Genomic DNA, 26,288 nt, shown 5'->3' on the forward strand with positions numbered 1-26,288 from the left:
TCTCTCTCTCTCTCTGTCTCTCTCTCTCTCTCTCACACACACACACACACACACACACAGTGGTAAGTTCCCAGTCAAGGCATTCATGCTGGCAGGGTGGTGGGTACGGTTCGCAGCTGTGTGTATTGTGTGTGTATTGTGTGTGTGTGTGTGTGTGTGTGTGTGTGTGTTACGGGGCAGCAGTGTGTGTGTGAACATGCCTCTCATTCCATCAATGACAGCTCTCAGCTGTCTCCCTGTCTGCCTGCCTGTCTGTCTCTGTCTGTCTCTGTCTGTCCTCCTGTCCGCTCTGCTGTCTGTCTCTGTCTGTCTGTCTGTCTGTCTGTCCTCCTGTCCGCTCTGCTGTCTGTCTGTCTCTGTCTCCCTGTCTGCCTGCCTGTCTGTCTGTCTGTCTCTGTCTCCCTGTCTGGCTGCCTGTCTGTCTGTCTGTCTCTGTCTGTCTGTCTGTCTGTCTCTGTCTGTCCTCCTGTCCGCTCTGCTGTCTGTCTCTCAACACTCTCTGCTTCTCTATCTCTCTGATATAAGATGCCATACTGGAGTGATTCCCGTACGAAAACATACCGTACGTATGGGAGATGATGACACTGGTGATTTGTGTGTATGTGCCCCCCCCCCCCCCCCCCCCTCTCTCTCTCTCTCTCAAGCTGCCCCCCCCCCCACCTACCTCCCCCCCTCCCTCCCAGCTGTCCCCCATGCCACGCAGTGTGCTGAGAGGTTTGGATGTGGGGTGGGGGAGGTGGAATGGAGTTTGCCACAAGAAACCAGAGCACCCCAGTTCACTTACTGGCCGATCCACCTACCTACCGCTCACAGCTCCACAGTTACTGCAAGAGTAGGCCTGTAGTTCATATGTTTGTGTATGTGTGTGTGTGTCTGTGTGTGTGTGTGTGTAAATTCAGCAAGTTTAGTTAGATATTAAGCGGATGCTGTAGTTTTCGGGAGTGTGGTTTTCAATCACTTGCTGGAGATATGAACCTTCCCAAGGTCCAGATCCTGCTGGCGTGGATTCTCGCTGGAGTTGCCGGTGAGTTTTCCTCTGTGTGTGTGTGTGTGTGTGTGTGTGTATGTTGGGTCTTGCTATTTCAACCTCTTGATTTCTTGGTTATGTTGTTTGGCTTTGTGTGTTTCCAATAGTAACGCAACTTTTTCAATAAAGGAGTCGATGTCGTCTCGCTCCCTGGGACCCGAGCTCATTAAAATATTCTAGTACTCTCGTCATGTAGGGACTCAAACAGAGTAAATGTAGTTTCTCACTCTGGGACCCAGGCTCTTTGAAATATACTGGTACTCTGGTCAGGTGCGGACTACCCACAGCTTAAGAAACCCATAGTTGAAGAAGCAACAGTCAAAGGTTTGGACACACCTGATTGAATGTTCTATGTTTCTCATTATCTTAAAGCCATTTTGATCTAAAGGCTTATGCTTAAATGCTTGAAATGAGTTTCTTAGACAAATATAAATAGTGAAGTTGATCCTATGTATGAATTTCTTTCCAAAGCCTTTGCCTTTCCATCAAGGCAACTTTAAAGAATCTAAAATATAAGATGGTTTTGATTTGTTTAACACTTTTTGGGTCACTGCATAATTCCATTTGCGTCATTTCATAGTTTTGATGTCTTTACTATTATTCTAAAATGTGGAAAATAGTAAAAAAATAAAGAAAAATGTGGTGTATCCAAACTAAACACACTTCTACTCAAGTCTAAATAGTGTGACATAAAAACTGATCATTATAAAAGCTTCCTCCCAACTGAACGTTAATGAAAGATGTTATTAAGTCAGTTGGAGTTTCAACAAAAAAAGCCATGTTTTATATTTATTTACTATAAGCAATGTAGTGTTTGCTTAATTCAAGGGCTCTGGGGATAAACTAATGGGGCGTCAAGCTGCCTCACAGTACAGAAACAGGAGACATATGGGCTGGTAACCAGGGGTAAAAAGGCGACACAGCCCACTTACTGACTTAGTTACATACCTACAGGAATACCTTCACCGTTTACATTTTAATCTTGAAATCCTGCTTCCTTCTGTGCCAGGCACTTAGGGAAATGAGAATGTGTTAGCATTTGTCCTTCAGGTACCCTAAAAAAGGCCGTTCATTGTTGTTAGCGTTCCTCATTACATTCGCATTTAAGGCATTTAGCCGACGCTCTTTTCCAGAGTGATTTATAATGAGTGAGCAGGAATGGGCTCAGTGTCTTTGCTCAAGGACGCTTCGACAGGACACACGGCTGCTGATGCACACACTGACTGTTGTGGGGATTAAACCTGTGACCTCCCAGTCACGGGACAGTCTCTCTAACCTCTGGGACGCCCTGCCACCCCAAAATGTCCAGTACTTTACAGACCTCTTAACATCCATCTTAACAGGTCATTTAATTCTCAAATTCAGCCTTCAAATCTTATTTTTCTTAAACCAAGAGAAAAGTTCTGCCAATGAGGTGAGATAAGTCCGCTTGTTTCTAATTTAAGTTTCAGGAATTTTCTAGAAATTAGTGTCAATATCTTATCTTATTTTAAGAAAATTACGATTTTAGGACTCAATGAGAGACTAAATGACTTGTTAAGAGGAAGATTTTTTGCAGCGCACATGACTCTAACTTTCTCTGTAATGATGTTATATATTAATTGTGTGCTGCCCTGACAAGCATATTTACTTGTCACTTAACCCCTACATATAAATACAGTACACATTAATTAGTAGGTGCCTGTACCCAGCTGTAGCCTACAGACTCTGCTTTGAAACGTAGTCAGTAAGTAGTTCATGATGTGACAGCTTTATCTGGTAAGCAGCGAAAAGCAAATTAGGTGAAATTGTCTTCCGTGACATAAATGACCCAAAACACCTTCTTAACATCCGATTACATGGTCCTCTCATACCTGCCATGAAGCATTATGGCTCTGGCAGAATCCCAAAAAAGAACAGATGATTTAGGATTAAGTGTAATTAAAATTTATAGATCAAATAAAACGTGAGGAGATTATCTTAACAAAGACACCAAATACATGCACATGCGAGATTCATAAGAGCTCGGAAAACACAGTTAAAATTGGTTCAGGGCGTAGAACTGGAATAGATAGAATGGACTCATCCTTCTGTATCATGTACATCTCAGTATTCCCAAAATGGCTGCCAGAGAGTTTTGATTAGGTTATTATTGAATTGAGCAACGTGTCATGTGCAGACAAGATCACAGACAGGTGGCATGTTCTTTTATTTATCCTGTAACACACTTCGGAACACCGTTTTAATAAGCGCTCTATAAATAAAGGTTATTATTAGGCTATTATTATGTTTAACACAACTGCCAAATGAATGTTCAGCCAAATTATGCACCTACCATGGCAGCTATACCTGCTTTTTGAGTCTCAAGCACTGCACTATGAATAAAGCTCTGTAGCTGTATCAGAAACTCCATGGCTGCCATCCTAAGGGCACCAGAGAGATTACCAGTCTATTAATTTCAATAGCAATGACTTTTTTATCCTTCCCAATTCAATGATTCAAGCATTGGTGCATTTTACTACACACATTGGTGACAAATTGATGCGAAGGCCAGACAGGAGCGGAGTGTCGTGACTGGATGCAGCCTGCGGGCCTCCATTTGGACTTTATCTGCATCACTGCAGATCTGCAGTAAAAAAATAGTGTTTAGTAAAATATTCAAAGGGTTTTATATGTCCATTTTGGAAAATATTTGCTACCTGAAATTCAACAGTCAGCATATCAAATATGCAGATTATTCCACCCTCAAAAACTCTAAAAACATTAACTTACTTAAGATAACAAAATAAAGTCTTATAACAAGCAATTATTTTTGTAAGAGTAAGTGTTTTTGCAATGGTTTGATATTGTATTTTGGAATTAACATATTCATTTCTTTCTTCAAATATATACTGATATGGTTCGATCAACTTACAATCAAAAATCATGAGTGTCAAGAGCAGCTGTAAAAGAGTTTAAATCTGCACACTTAACAGCTGAAATATAAAATTTTAACTGTCCTCATTATTCTGAAAACTCAATTCACTCATCAGTATCTTAGAATAATAATAAAAACAACAATAACAATAATCATCATCATTATGTATATTGCACTTTTCAAAACTCTGCTGTACAAATGATTCCATTCAAAGTACTTCACAAACAAAACAAGAATAAATAACAGTCAGTCAGTTAAGATGAAATATAAACAATAAACAGTGATTAAAATGGACAAATACAGCAAGAATAAGGTAATGAGTTAAATGAGTAAAAAATAAATTCACTAAAAGCCTGTCAATAAAAGATGACAGTGACTTTGAACAGCCTGGATGTCTCAGACCCAGTCACCTTCGGTCTTTAGCCTGGACTTTGGATTGGCCAGAATGGACTGACTGGCTCGTAGCAGAAAGGTCAGAGAGGCAGCTAGGGGCCGTTCTCATTTACACCACCAGTCAAAAGTTTGGACGCAGCTGATTGAATGTACTGTGTTTTTTATTCTCTTAAAGCCATTTTGATCTAAAGGCTTATGCTTAAATGCTTGAAATTAGTTTCTTAGACAAATATAAATAGTGAAGTTGATGCCTATGAATGAATTTCTTTCCAAAGCCTTTGCCTTTCCATCAAGGCAAAGGGCGGCTACTTTAAAGAATCTAAAATGTAAGATAGCTTTTTTGGTCACTGCATAATTCCATTTGTGTTATTTCATAGTTTTGTCTTTATTATTATTCTAAAATGTGGAAAATAGTAAAAATACAGAAAAATGCAGTGTGTCCAAACTTTTGACTGGTAGTGTATATTCACTTAATTTTATTTTAACCTTTATTTATACAGGGAAAGTTTGCTCGTGCTCTTTTTCTTATTCCTGTGGATATCTGACCAAGCATAGACCTGGACATGACATCACTTTTACGTATTTCTAGTAGAGCTACAATAGATTTTGATATGATTTTCAGCTATTTAAAACATCAACAGAAAATGTCAGGTTTTGGTGTCAGTCCCTCAGAATCAAAGGGCGAGGGCTTCTTTCTAGAGCCGCCATTTTGCACCAAGAGACGTTCAACAATCAAACAGGGAGAAATCCATCATAGAAGAGGAGAGAGACAAATTTCTCCACCCACAGTAGCCTCAATAGACCAGAATGCAATGCAGCTACAAGACATGTTGTGTTTTGAGTAAGTGGTGCGGCTGTGATCATAAACACGCCCGAATGTTCATGAACTAGTTGGCTATCTGACTATATTTATAGACTCATAGGCCCACCTTTGATTGAAAAGTACGAAGTTCAAGCTTGTTCTCTGATGGTTGTCAAAAGGCATTCTGGGAAATGTAGCAAATCGCTAAGGTTGAGGTGAAGTGGTTATACCAGAAAAGTAAATTACAAATCATCAAATAACTTTTGGAATGCGCTCAACATTACAAATTGATGATATATAGCCGCAATAAGAGCATCCAAGGGTGAAGTTTTCCTTCAAATGCCTTGCTAAAGGGCATCGTGACAGTCGTCGTTGAGGGAAGAGAGAGTGTTACTTATTCACTTTTCCTCGCACATTTTCCCAGCCTGTCCTCGGATTCAAACCAGTTATAACCTTCTGGTTGCAGGTCAGATCCATAATCCATGAGCCTTACTGTAACCACACCGCCGCTTTGCCACTTTTCTGTTAGAAAATGGAGGAAAATGGAAAGAGCTGTTTTATTCTGCAGCGGCTGTTCGGTATCAGTGTGTACCATGCGGAAGCAGGGAGGCAGTGATTGACAGCTCCAAGTGGCTCCTCTGTCCTGCCTCTATGCTATTTTCGTCTGTGGCCAGATCAAAGCATGCTAGCAGAACAACAGACGGCGAGCGGGCAGACGCCAACAGACACAGACAATGACAAAAGTTCAGGGAAATGAACATCAGCACTGACACACAAACACACAAACACACAGACACACAAACAAACCTCTTTTTGTCTGGATCTTTTATCTAAGAGGACACCAGCAAACACCAGAAAAGTGATGTGTGTGTGTGTGTGTGTGTGTGTGTGTGTGTGTGTGCGTGTGTGTGTGTGTGTGTGCGTGTGCGTGTGTCTATGTACTCCTGCTTGTGTGTGTGTCTGTGTGCCTGTGTATATGCGCATGTATCTGTGTAGTCCTGCTTGTGTGTGTGTGTGTGTGTGTGTGTGTGTGTGTGTGTGTTGCCTGTGCTCTTGCTGGCTAACTGAAACTAGATCCCAGCCTGCTCAGTTAAGGCTGAGTGTACACAGCCAGCAGATTCCAGAAATAACATGCGAAGGATACAACTTGTGTCACAACCTGGCTAGCAGCACCGTGCAAATCTGCAGGGTGAGAATACAGCAGTAATACCAGAGAGGGGGCGCACTTTACTGTGATTTTATGAACAAGGGTGATGCAACAGACCGCTGGCAGCACCGAAGTGTATCAGTACACCTTTCTGTCTAGCGAACCGGATGAAAACAAGTTAAGAGACGGGTTAATTCTGCTGCGATGTGTCTGATCCTGTCTTCAGACTGGATCAACGCAGATGAAGGCCACAAGCCGAAACACGTTGGTTTTACTAACAGATATTGTTTTCAGTACGGCAAGTGGAGTTTCCCATTTCCCCGTGTTAAGACTAGAGACAGACTTATTGGATACAGTGAAAGTATCCGGGATGATTTCACAAACATATTTTCTGGTTTATACCTACAGAAGTGGCTAGAAATGGAAGAGCTATAGCCGGCACTACAAAGAAAGAAATAAGGCTCATTTGGATGCAGAACCTCTCTATGACTACACAAAGTCATTCATCAATCCATTGTCTGTGAAGCAGCTCTTGGTTTTGACTGCTGTCGACATCATCTAGAGTCTGTTGGTTTTTCACGATGTTTTAATGTGCAAACATAATGACATGTTTGGGATTTTTCCCACCACAAAAGGTGAAAGGTCAATCTTTCATCACAGCTTTGACATCTTGGCACTAGTGTGACTTCCAACTTTTTGTTTTAAGACTTGGCGTTTCATAACAGCTCATGTTCTCATGGTGTCTGACAAGTTTAATCAATGTAGCGCACACATGAAAGAATGAAAAAACAGGAGAAATAAGCTGTGGCAGGCTATATCGCCCTGAAGAAATCTGTTGCTAGGAACCATATCTACATTAGCAGGACTGTAACCGTAGAAACGACTGTAGCTAGCAACCATGAGCTACACTGTAGCCAGGCCTGTAACCATAGAAATGTAAACAAACCTGTTAAGATTGTCCTTAAGCCTCTAACCTGCAAACAAAAGGTTTGTGGAAAAAAGTGGAAAAATCATTCTCACCCAGGTTAACTGATATTTATCTGCAGTAACCAAGCTGTAATTTCTAATGGCACAAGGTGTTGCTGGTTAATTTTATTAGAAATGCACCAAATGAACCTTGCACAGTGATATGAATGATTATGAAACAGTGATCTGTTATTAATAAATAACAGACCTCAGAATACGTTCACTGTGCAACAAGAACTGAATATTCAACAAAGCCGTGTAATAAATTTTCACAACACGTGACTCAGAGGCTCGGTCGTTTATGGGCTCGTAAAGCAAGGTTAAAAAAGCTCGAAGACTGCTTAGCGGGGAACACCTTTTGTATAAGGAGGTGTTAAAAGCAGGTTAACTCTTCTGAACTCCAACTGATCCAGGCTTAATGTCAAGTGGATTGGCCGGGCCCGGTTTTCCCAAACACCCTCTTAGCACCCAGATTAGGTTTGTTCCGAGGACTTATGCTGAAACAGATTTGATCGCAGCGCTTAGATAGCTCATGGGGACGCGTAGTGTGGAGGCTTTTCACCAATATGGAATGCCAGTCGCTGTGGATCTGTCTGTCTGTCCCTCTCCTCTTCCCTCTCTCTCTCTCTCTCTCTCTCTCTCTCCCTGTCTCTCCCTCTCTCTGGCAGTCACATTGAGGGTTTCAGGTTGCTAAGCCAGGGAAATGTTTAGCGTGTGAATCAGAGTTCGCCGCAACCTGCTGGCTCGCTTCTCGCTTCAGCTGTCGAGTCAGTTCCGGTACAAAAACTTTTGCAGGGGGGGCATGTGTGCCAGCTGGGTATGGCAAGGTGTTGCACTCGCCAAACCTTACCCAGAGTGAGGCCACATTTAATGCTGTAGATTGTTTGAAATCAGTATCATATGTTTGAAATAATAAGTTTGTCTTTCAATATCGAAATATGTCACAATATGGTTTACGTATGCAAAGTCACATGTTAAATAATCAAATTGATGTTCATTGCATAGAACTGCATGGTAATGTTAGGTGTGATGCCAAACCAAAGTCTGAAATCTTCAAAGTTTTTAAATTAAATTTGGTTGTTGTGATCAATTTAGACAACAGAATTATGTATCACGATATCACAAATCATATCACAATCACAATATGATTCTACTGAAAAGCAGTACATGACAATATTGAATTATCACCCAGTCCCATGTACCTAAATCATTGGGATTAGTTCCAAGTCTAGTTCAAAAGTAACAAAGAGTTCATGAGTCACACATCACTGGTCACTCAATACATATCCACTAATATGCCCGGGTTCAAATCCCGACCTGTGCAGCCCAACTGTGGCTTGTCCGCTCCCTTTGTGGCTCCTTATTGATCTCTCAATCTGCCAATAAAGTCAATGAACTGCAGTTAATCTCCGACCTCCATGTGCAAGATCAGTATGTTGTTCAGAAGACAAGACCAATCTGGTGAAGGCTGTTAAGTGAAATATAGACTGACTGACTGACTGGCTGAGTGTATCTGTGTGTGTGTGTGTGTGTGTGTGTGTGTGAGAACATGCAGGTCAAGTATATTATTCAGAGGAAAAACATGTCTTGTAAAGAACCGTCTTAATAGCCGGCTAATGAATAGATTAATAGACAGAGTGAGTTGGTGATTGATTACCGGACTGTGTGTGTGTGTATGTGTGTGTGTGTGTGTGTGTGTCCTAGGCCCGGCATTGTGTTCAGAGGATGAGACTCGTCTGGTGAAGACCCTGTTTACTGGTTACAACAAGGTGGTCCGACCTGTCAACCACTTCAATGAGGCTGTAGTCGTCACCGTGGGACTGCAGCTGATCCAGCTCATCAGTGTGGTAAGGCACAGAGCGTGTGTGTGTGTATGTGTGTGTGTGCGTGTGTGTGTGTGTGTGTGTGCGTGTTGGGAGGAGATTGTAATGTATGAAAAGCGGACATTTCAAAAACCAATGATGAATAATCAGATTTGATGATGTTACAACAAAAAATTCTCACAAACAAACATTCAGCTCTGTTTGCAAAGACAATACTTGATACAAATAACTTTGAAATTTTACTTATGAGATTATGGGATGATACCTGCTACCTGCATGGCAAAATTGTTTATGCATTAGTATTAGTAGTAGCATTAGTTTATGTATTGGTCTGTTTCTGACTATTTTCTGTCATCTTTCTGCGTGTCTCCCAGGATGAAGTGAACCAGATTGTGACCAGTAACGTCCGCCTCAAACAGGTAAGACTGAGCCTGGAGTTCAGGATGAGAAACTTTGGTAACCTTTCCTTTTGCAATCACCTGAAGTACGAGGGAGTGACCATGGTATGAATAGTAATCACAGCTGTAGTAGGTAATTGCAGCGTAGGTAGGTAAATGCTTAGAATTTAACCCTCGGACATTAGGACACCAATATATATTTCAAATGGTAGATATCTAATTTCGAAATGAAACCCTTGATATTTATAATAATTACACCATAATCACGGATGTGAGGCAGCTGTGACTTAAAGGTCTCCAATCTTTACCACAGCAATGGATGGATGTGAACCTGAAGTGGAATCCTGACGACTACGGTGGAATCAGGAAGATCAGAGTTCCTTCAACTGACATATGGAGACCTGACCTGGTCCTATATAACAAGTAAACACACACACACACACACACACACACACACACTCTCTCTCTCTCTCTCTCTCTCTCTCTCTCTCTCTCTCTTACACACATGCACATACACTATGGCTATTCCGTTACAGACACAGAGGGAATTCAAAATGGCAGTTTTATCTGAGAGTTTAACTGCCCTAGTATTGTAGCCAAAGAGCACAGATTCAGCAAATCATCCTTCATTTATCTATGTAAATAAGATGAAAAAACAGCAAAAAATGTATTGTTGAATTCATGTTTGGGTTATGTCTCCAAAACACTCATTCCTCTCTCCCTGCTCTCTCCTTAAATTTCCCTCTACTCATACTATCCATCCTCCATCCTGTATCTCCTCCTCTGCAGTGCTGACGGTGACTTTGCCATCATCCACGAGACCAAAGTGTTGTTGGAGTACACCGGCATGATAATCTGGAACCCCCCCGCCATCTTTAAGAGCTACTGTGAGATTATTGTCCTCCATTTCCCTTTCGACCTGCAGAACTGTAGCATGAAACTGGGAACCTGGACGTACGACGGCCTGCTGGTGGTCATCAACCCGGTAAGTATTAAAAGACGTAAATTACACCTTCACAGGGTTTAAAGAGGCATTTAAACAGTGCAGAACTGCAGTATGGCACATTGCTGGTCGTGGTATGTGTTGGTATGTCATGCATTCTGTAGATTTAACTGCCACAATCATACAGTTAATAGTGTTGTTATTTAAGCTAACATTAGCAATCCATGGTTACATTGTAGATACAGCTGTGATCATTACCTTCAGAATAATCATGGCTTGTTCAGTTCACTGTGGACTTTTTAAATTTGCGCTTTTCAAAGTTTGCAGCAGTAAACCGTCCTCTCAGTCCTTTGATTGTAAAACTGTAGGTAGTTGATAATTAGGCTTACAAAAAGTTAAATATATCATACGATTTATCTAATTTAAAGCCTAAATCTGTCCAGAACACCAGAAGTTCACAGGCATTGTGAATTATTATAACTCTATAATTACTGCAACTCTAATCTATTCTACTCCACAATTTATCCAAGACAGTGCTCAGCCAGACCAATATGAAAAGTAACGAATGTGTGTTGAACTGTAGAAGATGATGAGTAGATGTTACTCTGCTCTGGTCTGCACTACTCTACTGTATTCTACTCTACTCTACTGTACTAGCTGTCAGATCTTAGTAACTTCAAAGAATGTGTGTCTTCAAGTCTATTAGACCTTAAAGCTCCATATGCTTTGTCTCTACTTTAAAGGAATATTCACCCAAAAATTCAGTCATTATCTACACAGGAGGAGTTTGTTAGTCCATGTAACACACAGGGAAGTTGCCATCACAACTCCGCAGCAGCCTTCTCCAAAACAACAGAAATCAATGGTGGGCAGGTCTTTAGAGTTCCAAAAAGAGCAAAAAAATGACCATAAAATTACTCCATGTCCACTCCAAGTCTTCTGAAGCCAAACGAACGCACTGTGAGTAGAAAAGACCTATATTTACACCATAATTTAGCGCAAATCTTCACTACAGCCGTTCAAAACGTTCAAAAAACACTGCTACTCATACCTATGAGTTCATTTTTGGGTGAACTATTCCTTTAATCTATTCTATTCCACTCACCTTGTATTTCCTCCATAACATTGGCCAGAACTTAGTAACATTATAGAGAGAGGAGAATGGACATGGATGGATGGATGGATGAATGGATGTTGAAGGACATAAGAAGTTGAAATCACTTGGTTTAAATAATGTTACCCCAACATACCTTTTTCCTATTCCAATCTATTTTTCTGTTTTCTACTCTATCTTTCAGGACAGTGATCGGCCGGACCTCAGTAACTTCATGGAGTCCGGTGAATGGGTGCTAAAGGACTACAGGAGCTGGAAACACTGGGTTTACTACACATGTTGTCCCGACACGCCGTACCTGGACATCACTTACCACTTCCTGATGCTGCGGCTGCCTCTCTACTTCATTGTCAACGTCATCATCCCCTGCATGCTGTTCTCTTTCCTCACCGGACTCGTCTTCTACCTGCCCACTGACTCTGGTGAGGATGTGTGTGTGTGAATGCATGAAACCTGTCAAAAAACTCTCTCTGAAATATGATACTGAGCCACATGTAGCATGTCAGAAAACAAACCCAGATATTAATATCTCAACTATTTAAGATAATATTTATATCTTAAGTGATATTTGTTTGTATCTATTATCAGTACTGAAGAATGTTTTAGCCTGGTACTAGTCTAATAACCAATATCAGTATGTTGGTGTATCCCAATATTGCACACAATAGGCTTGTTAACGCTCTAAGGATGTATTGCTGTTAAGCATTTTGAATGTAGAGTCAGAACAAAGTTGAAAGTTCAAAGTTCAATATCAATTTAATATCTTAAAGAAAACTAAATATCGAGGACTTTTCAATGCAATATGGATTTAATAGGATAAAAACTATTAAAGAGCATCATGAGTTTGATTTCTATAATCAGTTTCAACTTCAGTAAATTCAACCATTCCATACAAATTCAGAAAACAGAATTTAAATTCAGTCGTCTGCTGGAACAAATCTCATCACTTTCAATCTAAGTCATTTACACAAACACAAGATCTTTTGTCAAGACTTTAGAAACCTTTTCAAGTCATCAAAGTACAAGTCAAAGTCAAGTCTCAAGTCTTCTCTTCATGCATCAAGTTAAGTCTCAAGTAATTAAAATAGTGACTTGAGTCTGACTTGAGTCTAATGACTTGGATTCGAGTCCCCACCTCTGATCTGGAGTGTTTAGTCCTTTAGTTTGGTTTGTTTGGGCAGGTGAGAACAAGGCGCACGCCAAATAACCGCACCGTGACGCCAGAAAATGCAGGTCTTGGTCCTCTTCTAAGTGAACTGCAGTGTGATTCGTTAGGAGTGAGAACAGAATTCCAACCGACTGCAGGCGACGCCCCCAAAACGCAAGGCTTTATGGGTATAAGGAGATGGATGTTGACATCTGATAGCCAGCAGTTCTTCATGCTTGGAAAGCCTGACATAACAAAATCAACCAAGGCAAACCACAGGACTGCTGCTCATATTCGGCTATTTCTTCATGTGTTCTTAACTGGTATGAACATCAGACAAGGTGCAAAGACTGCAGACAAGTCCACCATGCTTAGATAAAGTTACAGGGGCTGGAATCAGATTTGTTTTGACTCTTCCTCGCCTCGTCTCCCCTTGGACAAGTTAACAAAACTCTATCCAATACACCAGCTACTTTTGAGTCCATGTGACTTTTGTTTACAAGTCCTGGTTCGCTTGTAATTGAGCAGTGTGAACCTGAATCAACCAAATACAAAAATGCAACAAACCTTTCCGCTGTGGCTCAAACCAAAGAAAACAAACTGCAGGTGTGAGTAAGTCTCTCTCTCTCTTTCTCTCTCTCTCTCTCTCTCTCTCTCTCTCTCTCTCTCTCTCCCTCTCTGTCTCTAGGTGAGAAGATGACTCTCTCCATCTCCGTCCTGCTCTCCCTCACTGTCTTCCTGCTGGTCATCGTGGAGCTGATCCCCTCCACCTCCAGCGCCGTTCCTCTGATCGGGAAGTACATGCTGTTCACCATGGTGTTTGTCATCGCCTCCATCATCATCACCGTCATCGTCATCAATACGCATCATCGCTCGCCCAGCACGCATACCATGCCCGCGTGGGTCCGCAAGGTAAGTGTATGATGGCAAAACACACACAAACACACACACACACACATACATATAAATGGGAGCTCACACAGCCTAATCCTAAAATTAGCCTTTCTCCATGTGAGGCCCACAAAACGATCAACACAAGTGTCCACATTTCTGTGGCTGGACCTGATAAGGGATTAAAAACACAAATCTCACACACACACACACACACACACACACACAGGTGCATGCTGTTTATCCTGGTTTTCATCAATACACCCCACAGACCAGAGCACACACACCATGTTGGCACCGTTTACCCCTATGCTAGCAGTGCTAAAGAGATGCATGTGGGAAATGCTGATTGTGGCAAGTGACTCTTGAAAACCGGTTTGAAGCCTGGTGCTCTTTGGATAAAAGTTTAAATAGCTCTAAAACATACACTGCATGCTACGCTCTCTAAACCTTGCTGTAAACCTTTCCATTAAAATGGGGATAAAAAAAGAAGCATGTGGTGTGGAGGTATGCAGGGTCTTAGGGAGGTAGATGGGGAAACATACCTGCATACACTGAAGCATACAGTATAGTCAATGCCTTCGTGGGTTACAAGAACAAGACACACACACACACACACACACACACACTTACATGGCTCATGGCCCTCGTTGCCTCTCACTCTCTCTCACTCTCTCCCTCTCAAATTCAGATTCAGAAAAAGCTTTGTTGGCAGGAATCAAGTAGTATTGAGCGTTGCCAAAGTATATTACAATAGTACAGGATAAAATAAGGTACAATATAGAGGAATATAGGAATTATAGGCAATATATGAATTAAAAATTTAAATAAAAAATATAATTACGGAATGTACTTTCACATTTCCATATTTTCGTATTCTCCCTCTCTCTCTCTCTCTCTCTCTCTCTCCCTCTCTCTCTCTCTCTCTCAGATCTTCATTGAAACCATTCCCAACTTGATGTTCTTCTCGACGATGAAGCGTCCCAGTCAGGAGATCCAGCAGAAGAGGCTGTTCCCGACTGACATGGACATCTCCGACATCTCAGGCAAGACTGCATCCAGTCGACACACCACAGTTCATTCTTTTCACACGGGACAAGTGGCATTTTGGGAAGGCATTTGTAATAAGTTGCAGTCCTCGGTGATTTCAAGCCTGTGCGATTCTGCCTAAAAAATTGTAAAGTAAAGTATGTTATGTCACTGAACGTATTTCATTATTTTTACAAGCAAGGATCCAAAGAAATAAGAATATGGAGCCAAAGCGTTGAACCTTGTCTTATCCAACCCCAGTCAAACTCCTGAACCTGTATCTGTTCACTAAAAACCCCGATATACAAATATACAACCATATATACAGTTTTATCACAAAAAATATACTGGCATATATACACTTTTGTAACATATTCCTTGTATGAAATAGCTTGCCTAAATTAATCCAGGTGAACCCTACCTTCACTTGTTGATTTCCGCTTTGAAATCCACTTCAGTCATAAAGAAAATATGTAGATGAAGGGCAGGAGGTTGGTTAAAGAAAAGCTTTTAACGACATTATTGCACAGTAAGGGGTGGAACTCAATATTAGCAAATGTAGATACTGAATGTAACTGTCCCTGCTCTCCCCTCTACAGGCAATCCCACCCCCACCAGTGTCACCTACCAGTCTCCCATCGTTAAAAACCCTGATGTTCGCAGCGCCATTGACGGGGTGAAGTACATCGCTGAGACCATGAAGTCAGACGAGGAATCGAACAATGTAAGATGAGCCCTGCATGGAGAGTGGATACAAGTTGTATGATACCGTACCACCATCGGTGTTGTCAAAATGAAAACCTTGTATTGATCAAGAAGTCCATTTCTCAGGAATTAAGAAAAGCAGCCTTGGTCATTTTGTGCAATGGTGCAGTAAAATCCTACTTAATGCACCTTGGTGGGTAAACTCGTTCCACAAATAAAGAAGTGCTTCAGCAGAGTTTAGGTGGATTTACCCTCCATTATGTCCCTGCCTATAACTTTTTAATTCAAGTAACACAAAAAAGAAAAATTCTACTATTGGGAAGAATTTGGGAGGTTTTCATCAGGATACAGTGAACATCAACAAGTTATGATTCACGTTTCAAGTTTCAAATCTTTATTGTCCCACCAGGGGAAAGTTGGTTGCAGCCTGGAGAAACATACAAGAATAACCATAAATACATCACGGTAACGCTTTATTTTCCGGGTCCGCAATTTCCTAATAATTTCCTAGAAAGGAACTGTTAATTTCTTAGGACGTTTCCTGGAAAGAACTATGAAATTCTGTACTAATTACAGGAAAAATAGAGAAAGAGTTCAATGGTAGTTGGTTAAGTACCTGGTAATTTCTTTTGGAGCTTCCAAGACAGAACCATGACATTATGTAGTGGTTAAATAGAACATTAGAAATTAGAGGAAGGAATTCAACAAATAACTATATTATATAATTATATGAATAATGACTTGTTTTACCAAATTGACCTCTGCCTGTTATTTTTCCAGTCAATAGTTTATAGTTTTACAGTTCTTTCTAGGAATACTTTTTAGAAATTTGCAGTATCTTATCGACTTCACCTGACTGCTTACATTTTCTATATAACTACTACATCATTTCATGGTTCTTTCTAGGAAATTATTAGGAAATTGTGGACCCAGAAAATAAAGTGTTACCATACATCACAAACATGATGTGCAGAGATAGCCATGTTAGAAATCCATCCATCCTGCCTAAATCTCTCCCTCCCCCTCCCCCAACCCCCCCTCCATCCCATCCCAGGCGGCAGAGGAGTGGAAGTTCGTTGCCATGGTGCTGGACCACATCCTGCTGTGTGTGTTCATGGCGGTGTGTATCATCGGGACGCTTGGCGTCTTCGCCGGGAGACTCATCGAACTCAACATGCTGTAGTGGCCTGACTCAGACTCTCACACACACATCATCAGAATACACTTCACACTTGTGTACACACGCACACACACACGCATGCATGCATGTGCAGATGCATCCAAAATGTGTGTATCTTTCGAATGGTTGAGGTGTTTGACAGATACCTAGATTTCAACATGTTGTAGAGAACTCTCTCTCTCTCTCACACACACACACACACACACACACACACACATACGCGCACACACACACAGATACATAATGGTACATATGTATCATTGCTGGGTTCTTTGCCAGATGATTTTAGTTTTTAAGTTGTTTTTTAAATGCTGTAAAAACTTCACACACACACACACACACACACACACCTACACACAAGATTCACACACACAAATACATACATCCATATAAACATACATGACAGGGGGCATCACTGAGATGTTGGGAGATGCACACACACACACACACACACACACACCTGTGCACCTATTTGCTGTCACACTCCTTTGGATGACATTTGGTTTAGTGTGTGTGTGTTTCAGTAACTTATCCAAACTCAAGAGACTGCAGTGAAAGGCTAAACCAAGACGCATCTCTAAGGTATGAGTCTCGTGATTTAGATGGGTCATACTTGAAGCAGTTCTAGTGAATAACAATTTTTCTATTATTTTTTGTTATTTTTTTTATAGCCTTTTATGGCTTCTCTTTGTGAAGTGTGCCGTTCATTCTGGCGGGGCTCGATAATTGTATTTTTTCACTGCTGTTTTTTGGCAGCTTGGTTTAAGGTTTGGATCAGGGCCTGGGGATTTTCTTCAAATTTCAAACTCCAAAAAATCTTTGGCATGAGAAGGCTGTCATGTTCAATCAACAGAGGAGCAACTGAGAATGAATGCTCTGTCATTAGCAAATAAATGTACTTTGCTATTTACATTTTGAACTGAAATGAATGGAAAGTGAACCCAGGCCTGCTCTGGCATTATATTCTCCAGGTTTGACTGACTGTTTGACTTTTTTGTACAGTCAGAATTTGAAGTATTAGATGTAATGAAAGTAATGGTAGAAAATTATTATCCTCAAAAGTCACCAGAAATGAGTAATTCAACCTTACTTACTGAGGTCTTTATACAGAGTGGATGTTGGTTTATGGGGAGCTAATCTTAGCTGCATTTGTTGGAGGATGTATTCAGCTAAACTGCATTTCAGTGCCAAAATTTAATGTAACTAAGTCCAAGTTTTTAACCTTCTCCAATTGTATATAATAGCGAGTCTGGTTCATGACTTGACTGAACTCATGTTGTGCTTTGTATTGTACATGGGTATCTTTCTCTTTGAGTGCAGGGCAAGGAGTCTTCCTGCCGGGAAGGTTTATTGTTTTGTTTTCTCTGACACTCTACTGAGTTCTAACCTCATTTATTTATATTTATGGGTTCAGGTTGTGAGTTGTGTAAAATTCTTACCTTTTTTTTCTACTGTTAATTGTAGGTTTGCTTTGTGACTGATGATAAAAGATACAAGAAAGCACGCACATCCAAACTAAAACCAGGTGCTGGACAGAAAGACAGTCAGTTAATACAAGATAGAGTCTTTGTGACTGATGCCATGTAAATTCCTCTAACTCTGTTGTACTGTATTTTGTGGGTAGAGGTATTGGTATTAATGGTCATTTCCATAATAACATTATCTAGCGGCCATCTTAAAGCTGCACTAGGCTGCTGTGCACAGTGGCTCCTCCAAACGGCAGCGAGAAGTAACAGAAATCACATAACATGACATCAGTTTTGTATTTCACCCTTACCTTTTGATGTGTCACTTTCCCCCCCAGTGTCCATACCCAACGCCAAAATAATAATTTGAGCAAACAGGGTGAATCCACGGTTTCTCAGTTCAGGTGGGATGGGACAGTCTTCTCTGCTGCAGCCCCACTTTGTGATTTAGACTAATAAGAAGGTTGTATTCTTACATAAAACTCTTGCCTAGTGCAGCTTTAAAAGTCCAAAAACCTTTTTAGAAATGTCATTTTGAAATGGATTTGGGAATTCCCATTGTATCCTTTAAAGTTTTGTGGTTTGCTTATCATCACTGCAGTGTTGCTGCCGGCGTTAAACACGACCGGCTAAAGGCAACTTGATTTATTTTGCAGGCGGTGATTCCTCAGAACGAGGGACAACATGACCATCCATGTGTTGTTTCAGTTTAACGTCACAGCTGTGTTCTGCTGTCACTTTGCACCATTTTGTTTGCCACCTATTGTGTGTTTTTTTTTTTTATATATATGGAGTTGGATGTCAGATGTGGAATAGAGTGACAAATAAAAAGTAATATTAACATACAAATCATTTTATGTCATTTTTTCCATTTTATTTTGTATGTTGATATGAAAGAGTAAGAACAACAGGAAGGTCAACATTCCTAACTATCTTTAAGGCTCCACTGAATGCCAGTATGGTTGTTGTTGGTTGTTTTATTCATTATGCAGCCAATGCAGGAAAGGAAGAGGGAAGGGGAAAGCACACTGCAAAAAATGACAAGCTCTCCAGTGATTGTATCTTGTTTCCAAACCTATCAAGCTGATTTCATGATATTTTTAGTCAAATTATCTCACTGCACTGGCAGATAACCTTGCTGGTTTCAGTAAATTTCACTTGACTCACGCCAAAATGACTTCTTTCAAGAAATCATCATAAAACAATGAAGAAAATCTGGAAACAAGAAAGTTTCTCCAAGACAATTTTCACTAAATGTCCTGAAACAAGTCACATTATCCTGAAAAAAAATCGAATTTGTTGAAAGCGGTAAAATTATCTGCCAGTGCAAGATGATTTCTCTAAAAAAAATCCTAAAATAAACTTGATAAGTCTGGATACAAGATAAAATAACTTAACAGGTTTGTCAGTTTTTGCAGTGCAGCCGGCCTTTTGCACCCTGGAACAGGATGTGTCTGTACTGGTCTGGACTGCCGGGGGTGTTGTTCCGTTATATTCCCTCATCCTGTGACTCCATTCAACAGCAGATGGAGGATTTATCAATCTAGTTCATCTTGAAAAAATAGAGCACAGATGAAACATTTAAACAAGACCAGCTCCTTTAGAAAACAAAAGTATGCTGCAAGAAAACGCCCATCTTAACTTTTCACAACTTTTCCAAGTCATAGTGTCATATTTAGCCTTCAAATCTTATTTTTCTTAAACCAAGAGAAAAATGCTGCCAGTGAGGTGAGATAACTCCACTTGTTTCCAATGCAGCTTCACTTGTTTCAGGAATTTTCTAGAAAGCGTGTCAATATCTTGAAACAAGTCAGAACAAGGCAGATCACTGCACTACTGTCAAGAAAATGACACTTGACTCTACAAAATTCTTGATTTGCATTGGAAACAAGTGACTTGGGACTTGACTTTGACTTGTACTTTGATGACTTGAAAAGGTTTCTAAAGTCTTGACTTGAGATCTTGTGTTTGTGTAAATGACTTAGATTGAAAGTGATGAGATTTGTTCCAGCAGAGGACTGAAATTAAATTCTGTTTTCTGAATTTGTATGGAATGATTGAATTTATTGAAGTTGAAACTGATTATAGAAATCAAACTCATGATGCTCTTACCAAGTTTTTATCCTATTAAAACCATATTGCATTGAAAAGTCCTAGATATTTAGTTTTCTTTAAGATATTAAATTGATACTGGACTCTTGATTTGTTCTGACTTGACTTGGTGTTCTACATTTAGACTTGAGATTTGACATTAACGACATGGACTTGACTCGGACTTGACTTGGAAATCTACATTCAGACTTGGGACTTGACTTGAGACTTGTGCCTCAAGACTTGAGACTGACTTGGGCCTCGAGCAAAGTTGACTTGGCCACACCTCTGTGATCCAAGTCCATAAATTACTGAACCTTGTAGCCTATGAGAGGTTTGGCGTTACCTTGCAGGATTTGCAGAGAAACTCTTGACATCTAATTATATCATCAAATTACATCTTATTTCTCAGTCCAGCCAAATTACAAAATACTCACTCATGCCTAATTCAAATACATCATAGTGGCGTTGTACTATTTTTCTTTTCCTCCAGGGGGAGTATGACACCTACTATAGTCAAATACCTCCTCTCTATAGGTTTAAAATACTGTTAATGGCCCAATGGTGTCTATACAGCAGAGTGGCGCAGCGGAAGCGTGCTGGGCCCATAACCCAGAGGTCGATGGATCGAAACCATCCTCTGCTATCTGTTTTAAACACCGAGACTAAAGGTATAAAACTGATATTGTCGTGTCTCTGATGTTAAATACATAAAATATGACTGCTGCAATACAGGAGGAATGAAAATACTACGTCTGTCAGCAACAACTCTATTCTTAAATGCGAAGTCATCGCTAATTTGCCACCATAAAGCAACAAGTCATGTTGATAATTCATACAGGATTGATTCGCTGTAAAGGACTAATGAATGGGTCCGTTGCGTCATCTTTTCTGCAGGAAGGTGTATTTCTCGTGGATGTATTATAGGTATTTCTAGGTGGATTTCACAAAGTTCTCCACCACCCTCTCATGGCTGAGGAAAGTACAACCCGCCCCTCTCTCGGACACTAATACTTGTTGATATGGACATGAATCCCATTAAACTATCATGATATTACCCTAAAAACAGGTATAGAGTAGGCTACCCCACAGTAAATGCAGTATAAAATGCAACCATCCGTTTAGATTAAATGGATCGTTTTGTCTTGAAACCATCCTTGTGTTTTCAGTCTATGCTTCTCAGGGTGACTACGTTAAGTTTTTGTTGGACAGCAACATTTGGAGATCGACAGTGAGCTATAAATGAAATTATTGTATAACGAGGGAGAAGAAAATCAAGTTAGCCGTCAAACCAATGTGGATAGCACAGTGAGGAACAAAGGAATCATACAAAGGAACAAAGATATCGTGGAAAAATATTTTTGGTAGGTGTTGCCACAGTCGCCACAGATGCCCATTCAAGTCACTTAAATGTTGTCTGTTTATCAAATCACCCAGCTTTTTTGTTTGAGAGGGTCTTGTGATAAACATTGTCAAAAGTTAAACGACTTCTTGATGTTGAGCCAGTATTGTATTAGAACTGACTCGTTCACACACACACACACACACACACACACACACACACACACACACACACACACACACACACACACACACAGAGAGAGAGAGAGGGGAGTTGTTGTCTGTGTATTATGTTTCCATTTCTGTCACCACTGGCAACGGAGTTCCCACCCTAACTAATATCCAATCACAACTACGCGTGAAGTTTCATTGACCAATGAAATACATGGCTCACATGACTGACATTTAGTTGAACCAATTGTATTTATTGGCCGCCTCGGGTTTGCAGGCTTCTACCGTTTCAGGTTAGTCCGTTGCAGGAGTTTTGGGAAGGGAGTACCGTTGTCTTGTTCACTCGTTCAGAAGTTATTCAGTTCGACCAAAAATGAGGGAAATCGTGCATCTGCAGGCGGGCCAGTGTGGCAACCAGATTGGAGCCAAGGTTAAGATAATTTTGTGGTTTAAACGTTGTACCTAATTCATGATAGACACGTTGAATTGGTTTGGGCGGGTAGGTAAATTAGCTAACTTTAACTTAGTGACAGAGCTAATGTTAGCTTTGGTGCCCATAGCTACCGTTGTGTTTGCGTTGCCAAGGTAAGCCAAGCTAGTTAGCCAGCTAACTTAACACCTGTCTTTCCTTGGTTTCCCTGCTTCTAGTTTTGGGAGGTGATAAGCGATGAACATGGCATCGACCCCACCGGGACATACCACGGTGACAGCGACCTGCAGTTGGAGAGAATCAACGTCTATTACAACGAGGCAACAGGTTACTAACGTTTATTAACATTAGCGTTAGTTGGATTAACGTTATCTAATGTCCTTTGGAACCGAATTAACTGTACTACAGGGAATGGTTGGTAATTACACAATCTTCCAGCAGGAGGCGTGCTTAATTCACTAGAAACTACTAGACTAACGTTACTACTCAGAATTACGTTACTCTCGAAGTCAGTGGCTCCTTGCTAGTTTTGAATATATACCGAGTTACAGTCATCCCGTTTCCCTGATACGACAAATCAACAACCCTTTATATTAATTATATTTTCTGGGACGAACATGACAATTTTGAGTCAGTTTTAATATAATAATTGCAGAATAATATAAGTGACGGACTTCGGCCGATGCATTTTTGATGTAACACCAAAAAAATGAAGTAACGTTATATAATCAGCAACCGAATGATAAGTAGCGCAGGAAAAAAAGAAGCGGGAAAAAGTTGGGAATACAATAGCAGGATGTGTAATAAGACTCCTATTCAAACCACGTATTTTCTGTCGTCCGTTAACCAAATTTACACATTTATTATGTACGTATTAATAGCGTGTCATGATCTCATGTCTGCGCTATCACATTTGGCTGTCTTACTGTCAACATACATTATAATCGTATGAATTTATAACTTTGTAATATCAACAGGTATTAAGGAACCCTGGGAGCGCGCGTTTACCTACAGAGAGCGTCTCCTACGTAATTTGAGCTTGACGCCGTACGTAAACGTTACATGAAACCGTTGCCACCATCTTGCCAAATGAAACGATCGCTGATTGACTTAACTTTTGACATTTTACATTATGTCACCACCGAGGTCCATGCCTTGTGAATAGATTAATGTTATATCATTACACTGGGCCAGGCTGTTGTAATTTTATCACTTCCCAGACAGAAACCATAATGTAAATATCATAGGCAGTGCGGCTGATTCCCCCCCCCCCCCCCCCCCTTCCCTTTATTTCTGTCTTAAGCTGAGCCTGTAAATCCTGATCTTTAATGTCCCCTCTGAGATTGTTATTGTTTGTGTAAATTATTTTGTATATCCTTCCTCAAATAATTCTTAACCCTGTGTTTGCATCACTAGGTGGCAAGCATGTTCCTCGTGCTGTGCTGGTGGACTTGGAGCCGGGCACCATGGACTCTGTGAGGTCTGGTCCCTTTGGCCAGGTCTTCAGACCGGACAACTTTGTCTTTGGTGAGATTTTTAATGTGGTCATTCATTTTTAAATAAGCCTGTCTCAGCTTACCCATACAATCTTCATTGTTGGCAAATATATATTTTAATTCGTAGGAGGCAACATAATAGGCATATTTCAAGAAATATATGAGTTGGGAGGTTTTCACATGATGGCAGTGATATATATTATATTTCTGTGTATATGTGATCCACAGGTCAGAGTGGAGCAGGTAACAACTGGGCTAAGGGCCACTACACCGAGGGAGCCGAGCTGGTGGACTCGGTCCTGGATGTGGTGAGGAAGGAGGCAGAGAGCTGCGACTGCCTGCAGGGCTTCCAGCTCACCCACTCCCTGGGAGGAGGCACCGGCTCCGGCATGGGCACCCTGCTCATCAGCAAGATCCGAGAGGAGTATCCAGACCGGATCATGAACACTTTCAGTGTGGTGCCTTCACCTAAGGTACAGGAACACGTAATGCATGCAAATGTTACAAGCCTGTATGTCTGAGGCTAGTATTTTTCAGTCAGTGTTAGTCCAGAATTGCCCTGTAAAGAATATGGATTGAGGCTAACAGAACACACATCGACATGACCGTCATGCTGGGCGATTGCCTAGAATCTGAAATTCTTGCATAATATGTCATCTGATGCTGCATTTTGAATCATGTTCTGATCTTTGTTGTATACCTTTCATCTGTCTTCTCCCTCTCCACCCTCCTTCCTCTGCTTTTCTCTGCCCCCATTCATTCCCTCTGTCTCCTCTTTCTCTCTCTCTCCCACTCCAGGTGTCGGACACAGTAGTGGAGCCCTACAACGCCACGCTGTCCGTCCACCAGCTGGTTGAGAACACGGACGAGACCTACTGCATTGACAATGAGGCCCTGTATGACATCTGCTTCCGCACGCTGAAACTCACCACGCCCACCTACGGGGACCTCAACCACCTGGTGTCGGCCACCATGAGCGGGGTGACCACCTGCCTGCGCTTCCCCGGCCAGCTCAACGCAGATCTGAGGAAGCTGGCAGTCAACATGGTGCCCTTCCCCAGGCTGCACTTCTTCATGCCAGGCTTCGCCCCCCTGACAAGCCGGGGCAGCCAACAGTACAGGTACGGAGCCCCGGTTTTCAGAGACCGGATCGGGACCTTAATGTGCATTTTAATAGCTTGAAGCCTGTGTGTGCAAAAAAAAAAAAAAAATTTCCATTCCACAGAGTAAATCTTCTCTCCATTCTCTTCCAGAGCGCTGACAGTTCCCGAACTCACGCAGCAGATGTTCGATGCCAAGAACATGATGGCGGCGTGCGACCCGCGCCACGGCCGCTACCTCACCGTCGCCGCCATCTTCCGCGGCCGCATGTCCATGAAGGAGGTGGACGAGCAGATGCTGAACGTGCAGAACAAGAACAGCAGCTACTTTGTGGAGTGGATCCCCAACAACGTCAAGACGGCCGTCTGCGACATCCCGCCCCGCGGCCTCAAGATGGCCGCCACCTTCATCGGCAACAGCACGGCCATCCAGGAGCTGTTCAAGCGCATCTCCGAGCAGTTCACCGCCATGTTCCGCCGCAAGGCCTTCCTCCACTGGTACGTAGGAACGGCTGTCGTTCACGCCAGTTAGTTAGAGCTCCCTGTGCCCAGAACTCACACTGGGAAATACCCACTAATAGTATACTGGTACTTAAAAAGCTTACCTTGCATTTATGTCATTTCATCATGCAAAATTAAATCCCTCGGTCCAGTGCATCGATGACTTTGCTGCATTCAAAAGATACAAAGAGGGTAGTGGTATTTCAACCTGAGGAGTGATATTTTTTACTACTGTTTTTCCCTCCCAAACTATAATTTTGTAACAAAATTACCGTTGTCGTCATTATTAAACCATCATCCTCGACTCGACTGTTTCAGGTACACCGGCGAGGGCATGGACGAGATGGAGTTCACCGAGGCCGAGAGCAACATGAACGACCTGGTGTCGGAGTACCAGCAGTACCAAGATGCCACCGCCGAGGAGGAGGGGGAGTTTGAGGAGGAAGGGGAGGAGGACATGGCCTAGAAACCAGGTCCTGAGTGTGTCTATGCAGGCGTCCAAAGGGTTTCTCCAGCCTTAGTTTTCACTGTTCACTGTTTTCACGGTTTCACTGTTTTCACTGTTTCTGTTTCTGTCACTGCTTCTCCTATTCTGTTTTGGGTGTGAATGTTTGTAACTCCTCCTCTTTTTCACGGTTTGTAATAGTTCTCAGGCTCTGAGGCTGCAAGTTTGAAACAAATTTCTACTAAAAGTCGATCTGCTATAATCTGTTAATGTACCAGCGGTTAATTCTGGACACCCTTTGCCAAATTCTACAACTTGCACTCTGATATGGCCTTACATTTTTTGCTTCCCAAAATGTATGACATTTAGGCACAAAACTCTTCAAGAAATTGCACTAAAAGACTGAAAGATGCAAAGAGTGTGTCCGAAATTGGCCACTGGTACATTATCAGAAATGTGCATTTTCTGCAATGTTTTAAAGTTGAAAAAATGAGATGGTTTTAATAGACTGAATGTTTTTGTTAATGGTCTTTTACTGTGTGGATTAAATCTGGAAAAAAAATTGTATCTGTAAATTTCTCTTGTTTTTTTTATATAGGTCTGGCTTAGTAGATCATCATGTGTTGCTGTTGTAACAGGTGCAGTCATTACAATTTGATGTTAAAATTTGTCTGTCTCAGATGGAGAAGTCATGTATCCAGTCAAACTTTACAGGAACTGACAAAACTAGCTGGTGGACAGCCATCAATTTACATCCTAAAAGTATATTATCACTGGTTTGGTTTG

General features: G+C 41.3%; 2 protein-coding genes across 2 annotated transcripts; both read left to right on the top strand.

The window, feature by feature from the left end:
• Nucleotides 1-894: 894 nt before the first annotated feature.
• chrna1 (cholinergic receptor, nicotinic, alpha 1 (muscle)) lies at nucleotides 895-16,799 on the top strand. Its single transcript, XM_071911719.2, has 10 exons — nucleotides 895-1,024; nucleotides 8,936-9,078; nucleotides 9,429-9,473; nucleotides 9,766-9,875; nucleotides 10,242-10,437; nucleotides 11,694-11,931; nucleotides 13,345-13,568; nucleotides 14,479-14,593; nucleotides 15,176-15,300; nucleotides 16,336-16,799. The coding sequence occupies exons 1-10, from the start codon at nucleotides 970-972 to the stop codon at nucleotides 16,462-16,464; spliced, it is 1,380 nt and encodes a 459-aa protein (XP_071767820.1). The 5' UTR covers nucleotides 895-969; the 3' UTR covers nucleotides 16,465-16,799.
• A 5,042-nt stretch (nucleotides 16,800-21,841) lies between these two features.
• On the top strand, nucleotides 21,842-26,067 carry LOC139921466 (tubulin beta-4B chain). The gene is made up of 7 exons (XM_071911702.2): nucleotides 21,842-21,960; nucleotides 22,179-22,287; nucleotides 23,377-23,487; nucleotides 23,685-23,929; nucleotides 24,255-24,577; nucleotides 24,710-25,054; nucleotides 25,376-26,067. Exons 1-7 carry the CDS (start codon nucleotides 21,904-21,906, stop codon nucleotides 25,521-25,523), a joined length of 1,338 nt encoding a protein of 445 aa, XP_071767803.1. The 5' UTR covers nucleotides 21,842-21,903; the 3' UTR covers nucleotides 25,524-26,067.
• The last annotated feature ends 221 nt before the right edge of the window (nucleotides 26,068-26,288 follow it).

The sequence above is a fragment of the Centroberyx gerrardi genome, chromosome 15 (assembly GCF_048128805.1).
Source record: "Centroberyx gerrardi isolate f3 chromosome 15, fCenGer3.hap1.cur.20231027, whole genome shotgun sequence".
NCBI classification, from domain to species: domain Eukaryota; kingdom Metazoa; phylum Chordata; class Actinopteri; order Beryciformes; family Berycidae; genus Centroberyx; species Centroberyx gerrardi.